The sequence below is a fragment of the Cyclopterus lumpus genome, chromosome 12, assembly GCF_009769545.1.
Source record: "Cyclopterus lumpus isolate fCycLum1 chromosome 12, fCycLum1.pri, whole genome shotgun sequence".
In the NCBI taxonomy this organism is placed as follows: Eukaryota; Metazoa; Chordata; class Actinopteri; order Perciformes; family Cyclopteridae; genus Cyclopterus; species Cyclopterus lumpus.
This window is the reverse complement of record NC_046977.1, coordinates 7,662,384-7,670,091: the sequence shown is the minus strand read 5'-3', so window position 1 is coordinate 7,670,091 and position 7,708 is coordinate 7,662,384. Positions and strand designations below refer to the sequence as shown.

Sequence of the window (7,708 nt, the reverse complement as noted above, 5' to 3'; positions counted from 1 at the left end):
AATTGTGAGGGCCTAACCTTAAAAGGACCCGGTGCTTTGCTTCTAGCGGGGATGAAAGTTGACTGTAGGCGATGTGCCACATCTGATGTTGCCACACCGCGAAGCAGAAAAGATTTGGTTTTTTTTAACGTGTGGCTAAATTATTATTGACCTAGTCTGCAATGTCTCTTTAAATCAGATTTCAGCTGAAAGTGGGTTGGTCTTGTTTTACCCGTGTTATGGGGACATAACTCTTGAGTACACGGTGAGAACAATGTAATATTTTACATTTCGGGGTGAAGACTTGTTTTAAAGGTTTGGTTATGGTAGGATTAGGCTGGAAGTCGCCTTGAAATGAATGCAAGTCAATGTAATGTCCTGAAAACACTGTGTGTGAGAGAGAGTGTTTCCAAGTTGAACATGTAATCCAGATTTGTCCAACGTCGATGTTCTGATCCAGTTGCGAGTGTTATTGGGATCCTGGCAAAAACACAATTTGCCTTTTTCATTTCTCATGATCGGTGACGTGGTTCAGACACCGGGGAGCTTTTTAAATGCTGATCATTGTAAAATGTGTCTGAAAAGACTGCAGCAGGGTTGTTGCACTGCAGTACAGAAGGGTTCCATGTAGGACGTCTGAAAAGAGGATGTACGTGTTGACAAAGCGGTGTCTCCCTCTGGTGGTTGCACCTAAAAGTCAGTGACGAAATCCTTGAATCATCTTGCAAGTAAAACTAATAAGTTGAGCTCAAAGTACCAGGATTTTGTTCAAAAAGACGTTTTAATTTCTGATTCCAAAAGGCCCCACGAGCCAGTTTGTTTCAGTGTACTAGAATAACAGGTGTTTTTTTTCTGTGAACCATGCAGGATGGCGACCAAGGGGGGCTTCAGGTCCGATGAAGGCCTGATGATGATGCAGGAGCTCGACGACCGACTGAAAGAGCAGATCGACAAACTGGAGCATGTTCGCCTCAGGGCTGTTGAACTGAAAGACAACTTGTCCGGGGTTAGGTCCGGCATGCAATAATAATAACTGTTTCATCAAAACCAGTTTCCCTTGAGCGCGCTCTCCTATTTTGACATTTATTTTGTTCTAAAACAGAGCAACAGCGATCTGACTCAGTCCATCGCCGACCACCTGGAATGGTTGAATCACTTGTCGGAGCGAGTGGAGACTCTTCATATGAACACATCTGTTTTTGTTCAGGTGAGAAACTGAATAGTTTCAGATGGCATCTGGGTAATGTACAAAGAAAAGAATGGCAGTAATCCTCTGCGATATAAAAATATATTGGGCATATATATATATATATATATATATATATATATATATGCCCAATATATTTTTTTTAATCAGCACCGTGAATGTTCTAGAATGTTATGCCATAATAATAATCAAAATGGGTCATAAACACAAATTAAGGATATGCACAATGCAAGCATAATATCAACAGTAATGGGAATGGTATTAAAATATGATTTATATAGATCCTTCAAACATAAGGAAGGGTCCTCAGCATTCATGGGCAACAAATACAGTAGCCACCTTAGGGTGCTTGCCATTTCAGTTATTGGCATCCAGTTGTGTATATTATCAAACTAACTTTAAAGTTTTAATCAAATTACCACAAAGCAATTGCCAGACAAACAATAGATGGCAGTTGCCCACTTTGCATAGCTGGTAATAAGCATTGTTTGTGGGTCATGACACAGGAGCACACTTATTTTAGGACGTCTTATTAAATGTTTGAGAGATTGAATCTGGGATGAAAATGACCTACATGGACGTGTACTAGCAAAGCAGAGCATATAGTACAGAAATAATATCCATTGCCCTTCACTCATCTCTGCTTCATCTATTTCCAGATGAATCCCAAGTCTCGCGCATGGGCAGGAGGGAAACAGAGTTTCAAACATGGCTACCGCTTAGGACGTCTGCTCCAGGCGGACGCCGCTCAGTCAGAGTTCGGCTGGTCCCCCATCCGCACAAGACGAAACAGCGACGCTGCCTCTGAAATGTCGTGTAACTGGTGATCTGCTCGACTGTGGATCAACTCATTTTGCAGTCGGTGCACAATATTGTATAGCTCACTTCCACCAAATTGATGATTTTTATTGGTTAATTTCAAAGTTGTACGTGCAGTGTAATACTTAACATTGTTCTACCCCCTGCGTGAGTTGAACACACAAGATTTTAAAATAAAAATTTAAAAAACATGGATAATCCTATCGGATCAGTGTGTCGATTTTGATCTCCATGCTATACCTTTTGTGTAAAGTTAGTGAAATTCCCTAAACTGTTATTTTTTCATTTAGCTTACACACATAACATCACAAGCATAACATACAATTAGTGCACTTATCAATACATTATTCTGAATGTGTAAACTAATTCCTAATGACAATGTGCTACTATTAGTTATATTATTTAAGCATTAACTTTGTAAGTTCGTGTACATAATCGGTTCTAACCGTGGGATACGAGGCATTGTTTCTCGTCTTGTCATGTCATGTATATTTAAAAAAGCAGGAAACCTGTTATGCGGACGCAGGTGAGCACGCTCCACCAGAGCAGGTCGCTGCTGAATCTCCTCCATTGTGTTACTGTTCGTCTGTCTGTTGTAAATAAAGCTTTAGCAGATCGCGTGTAGGATCGTTCTGGAAGGAGCGTCCGATTAGCTGTAGCACCACTAGCTGTAGCACCACTACCTACTCTAAAAAAAAGGATACTTTTGAACACACCGAGTTGTACTTATTTTTGTGTATCTATATAACATATTTTGTGTAACGAGTCGCAACATGGCAGAAAGTGACTGGGACACCGTGACTGTCTTGAGGAAGAAGGGGCCGACTGCTTCTCAGGCCAAATCCAAGCAGGTTAGCACGAGCGCCCCACTTTGTCTGTGTGTTTGCAACTTGTTTCCGAGCAAACCCTCAACGGTGCATCCTCTGAACTATCCTGGTTTCAGGTCACAGGGAACACCCGAGTAAACGGCTCGTGCAGAGTGCATTTGTTAAAGAGCTACCTTCTACACGTGGTGTTATGGGGCTCACTCGACACACGTCCCTCATGCGTCGTGGTTTACTTTTAGCTCGGAACAATAACAACAGTGCACATGTAGCGTTATACACATTATTATCATTCACTTAAGAGTCTCTTCGGCTAAACTAAACTTCACACAGGCCTGATGAACGTTACCCAAGTCGGGGGATGACGCCAAGTTAGTTAGCGATGTTAACGTTACTGTTTTTATAGTTGACGGTGACCAAAATAGCCACTAGCTAAGTAGCTAGCTAGCGTTAGCAAGCTAACCTGGAAATATCCGTGGCTGTACCTAACGTTGCTCATAACTACCACCACACCAGAAACACATGTATGCTCTTATATGTGATATGACGCCATGCCCTATGTGTATATATAACGTTATAGCTTAGGTTATGTCTGGTTCTTAACGTCAGTTGAACACCTAAGCTAATATTCGGCTGTAAATACCCAGAAAGGTTACAGATAAATCATCATACACCCCACTTTACTTTAATAGTTGTTCTAATGTAACATCTGTATATGGTATTAACCTATTTGATTCCGGTTAGTCCTGGGAAAGACGAGCAACAACCTCATTGGTTGTAAAGTTGTCGTTGTTGTGTTCAAGGCAATCTTCGGTTTGATTCATGCGTCATACCCAGAGACGCAGATTCGTTACTTATTAAATAACAGTTAGTTTCATGATTCATAATAATAAGCCAAAAGCTGAATACAGCCTGGTCATAATGCAACCTACGGTCAATGAATCTGGAGTATGTTTTGAAATTTAAGATTTTGATCATGTCCATCTTTTCTCTAGGCAATCGCCTCTGCTCAGAGACGTGGGGACGACGTTGAGACATCCAAAAAATGTAAATTCATACTTTCTGTACACATTTGTAATTGCCCAATTAGTAACTCTGGAGGAAGAACCTCTGCTTGTGCATGTGCTGTGATTGCGATGATATTCCACGTCTCCCACCCTGGAAGATGTCCCTACATTACTTTGATCCGCTGCTCCTCACACAGGGTCTGCAGGGCAGAACAAACAGCATCTCGTGACAAAGAACACATCCAAACTGGACCGTGAGACAGAGGAGCTACACCACGACAGGGTTCCCCATGAGGTGGGAAAGTACATTCAGCAAGGCAGACAGGAAAGAGGTCTGACCCAGAAAGACCTGGCCACTGTGAGTATACAGTTATCCTGTATTGACGTGCAACATTTATTAGTTGGCATAACTGCTTGAAAAGATGCTTTGGTCAGGATTTGAACAACCTTGTTTACCTTTTTTATGTATGAATCTGAAGTTTGCTTGCACAAAGGGATAAACATAGAGTATAATAAACCTAAAAGCAGGAAATTAAGATGAAGCTAATCAATAACAGATAAATGCGTACTCTTATATTGTGATAACTTAACCACATTCAGCATAACACCATCAAGTGTGTAATGCCAACAACGTAGGAAGTAAACAGCCAGATGCCTGGCTGTGAGATCTGTGAGACGCTGCCTCTCATGAATACAGTATCTTAGCGAGGACAGGTACAACAATGGCAGTCATTTAAAACATGTTGGTGTCAGTTTTATGCTATTGTGTAAACAATTGCAGTTATATATCCAGCAACAGGAAGTGTTGTGCATGCTTGACTAGGTTTTCTGGCTTGTGTTATAACAAAATTCTAAATTATTTATTGCAAATCTTTTCCTCAGAAAATTAATGAGAAGCCTCAGGTCATTGCAGACTACGAGTGTGGGAAAGCGATTCCCAACAACCAGGTCATGGGCAAGATAGAAAGAGTGATCGGTAAGAATATGCTTCGATACAATTGATAATCATGTCTCAAATGCCAGTTGTATAACATATGCTCTCTGTAATATATGGTCACCCTCTTAAATGTTCGCATTTACAACATGCGGCAGCTGTGCGGCCATAGTACTGCTTCCATTTTTTTTCCAGCATTAAGCATTCAACAACTGAAGAATCAGTCTGTTGAAGGTGACGGCAGCTGGTCTGACCGCCATGATACCTTCCAGACAAATGAGCATCTCCATCTTCTACTTCACATACGCCCCCTGATGAGGAGCGCTGTGACGGGCATGTGTCTGCTGGCTCATCCCCGCCATCGCGGGTTCTTTACCTGGCTCTCCCCCTCCCCTTTGGGTTTAGTAGAGGCTGATGAGGATGAATGATACACGGCTCCACATTCTCGGCCTCCTCTGTCCCAGCGGCAATCTTGTCCTCTCTCGCATCATTTGCCTGCCGCTAAGGCACTGTTTCAGGAACTACTAGGCACCAGATCTGAGAGACTTTATAATGCCAGCAAGCGTGACCCACACCGCCATCCCCTCGGGTACAGTTCACTGTAAACCGTGGCAGTCGGTGCCTCCCAGCCGTATTACGCGTGGCGATTGCACGTTTTGTGTGCTTTTTTGTTTGTTTAATGTGTGCTTGTGGACCTTGGTGTGTCCGTGGGGCATAGACTACATTGCTTGCTCCTAGAGGGCTACGCCGACACTCATAGAATCTGGTGTTGCAATACATAACTTTCTCATCTTCTCTCATGAACAGGGCTGAAACTGCGTGGGAAGGATATTGGCCTACCCTTGGAGGAAAAATCCAAGAAGAAATGAAAACAAAGCCTCGAAATCAGCCCTCCCAAGTCCCATCTTTCCCTGTTTCTGAAACCTGAACCCTTTCCCAACCCCCTACTTCCAAGAACCCTCAACAACTCTCCTCCCTTCCTCCCTCTACCTGGGCTGATCTCACCGGTGTCCTGCCTGAGGACCGGGTGCTCCACTGCATTACAGGCTGCATACTGAAACTGTTTCTTGACCACATTATCAAATGAATGATTGAACGTCACAAGCTTGAAGTTCTGTGAATCTTCTTATCACCTATGTTTGCTTTGGCATGATCAATTCAACTTTTTGATAGTAATGTAAACTACTATCAAATTATTTTTCATGGCCAAACAAACTTAGTTTGACTCATGTTAATTCTCAGCATGATGTTAAGCCAAAAGTGCTTGATTGCATCTTTTTCACACACTTGAGACAGTGGGTGGATGTCATAACAGTGTTGAAATGTTTTTAATACTGTTCTTTGTTTTGATGTAAAAAAAAATAAAATAAAGTTTAGCAGGTCATGACCTTTCTGGGTGTGCATTTGTAGCCACACCAACAATCCTTTTTTTTAAAGTATAATTCAAGCTGACATTGAAGCTGTCATAAAACTCTGGTATTATTTGCAAACGCTGGCAAAGAATTCTATGTTTCATGATGATTAAAGGCACTAATTGTATCACAACCAGTTTTTAATGTAGAACACTTCTGAGAAATACATTCCTTCATGGGTTTTGTACTATGGCAGGAATTTTAGAAACCACACCACATTATTCAATCAAAACTTAATTAGGATCACTTTACTTGTTGGGAGAAAATAACCTGAATGTGAATGTAGTATTGAATCGATCCACTAGATGTCACAATACTACCAACAATACTTTGGGCCTGTTCCACTGTCCAAATACTGAATTACTGCACCATGACCTCTGTGTTGTAGTTAGACTTGTGGGCCAAGTGGCTGCTTAATGTAAATATTTTAACATGGTACATACGTTAACATTTTTATTTTAAACACTTTCAAAAATTACAAATTGCCCTGTAATTTAAAATGTTTAAAACTATTAGTGTCCGTTAAGAATTTAGGAACTTTTTGCAGAGATGCATTGAAATAACAAATGAACTGTGAGACATGCCAGCACCCTTCAAACACTAAAATAACAGCCTAAGTGAAGCGGGGCGTTCTTCCACCATGGGTATATTGAATCAAGAATGACTTACTTCTACTACTAGTACTTCTGTTTTATTAAAGATTAATGGACTCATTGTTGCAACATGGTAAGGGGAAGTGTATACATGGACTGATTAATAAACAAAGTAAAAACAGAAGAGAGATTGAAAGAAGGGCATACAGAGGTCAAGAAGTGCAAACCATCAAGTCGTCTGTTCCTGATTGGCGACTATCGAGCCCTGCAGTGCAAACCCTGGATTGGTAAAATAAGACCCTGTGGTGCCCCTTGGCACCTCTGTAAATCAATGTGGTCATTAATACAAGGGATTACCAAAATCTGAAAAACCACGCAGTTGTGAATTTACATTGTCTGCTTGTATTGGGAAAATAGTCCCATGGGCTGCTGGGAAACACATCACTTTTATCTTTAATTGGAAAGCAACGCTGTGATGTTTACTCTTTGTTTTGCTAACCAGCCCGTTTGACATCAGAGGCTTTAACTTGTAGGTAAAGAAGAGGTGTCAATCATAACTCATAATAATTTGTGATATTGGGCTATACAAAATAAACTGAATTGAATAACATTAACAACAGAATGCTGCAGGAATAAGTCTTAAAATCCAGACATGAGTTTGCATTGATTCCCTAATCTCAAAGTTAGGTTCTTTGGTTAGATGGCTGAAATAAAGTTTGTGGTTAACACAAGTTTAACAGATTTAAATGTTTTACTCTACAATATGAAAAACATCCGTAAATAAAAGTGGTGCTCAATTGTGAAGATTATGGTACTGAGCAAATTGTGTAAGAAAACCCCAATGGAAAAATCCCATTGGCCTTTTGTCAAGGGAATTAGCGCAATGCTAACTTTAAGGGTTGGTCTGCATAAATGCGTCATCCCTGAAGCACT

General features: G+C 41.0%; 1 protein-coding gene across 1 annotated transcript; it reads left to right on the top strand.

The window, feature by feature from the left end:
• The first annotated feature begins 2,594 nt into the window (after window positions 1–2,594).
• On the top strand, window positions 2,595–6,309 carry edf1 (endothelial differentiation-related factor 1). Its single transcript, XM_034547192.1, has 5 exons — window positions 2,595–2,856; window positions 3,825–3,876; window positions 4,034–4,194; window positions 4,719–4,812; window positions 5,578–6,309. The coding sequence occupies exons 1-5, from the start codon at window positions 2,779–2,781 to the stop codon at window positions 5,637–5,639; spliced, it is 447 nt and encodes a 148-aa protein (XP_034403083.1). The 5' UTR covers window positions 2,595–2,778; the 3' UTR covers window positions 5,640–6,309.
• The last annotated feature ends 1,399 nt before the right edge of the window (window positions 6,310–7,708 follow it).

Coding starts and splice junctions, on each gene's coding strand:
- edf1 (XM_034547192.1), top strand. CDS start 2,779: ATGGCAGAAAGTGACTGGGACACCGTGACTGTCTTGAGGAAGAAGGGG. Junction 2,857..3,824: donor CTCAGGCCAAATCCAAGCAG/GTTAGCACGAGC, acceptor TCTTTTCTCTAG/GCAATCGCCTCTGCTCAGAG. Junction 3,877..4,033: donor CGTTGAGACATCCAAAAAAT/GTAAATTCATAC, acceptor CTCCTCACACAG/GGTCTGCAGGGCAGAACAAA.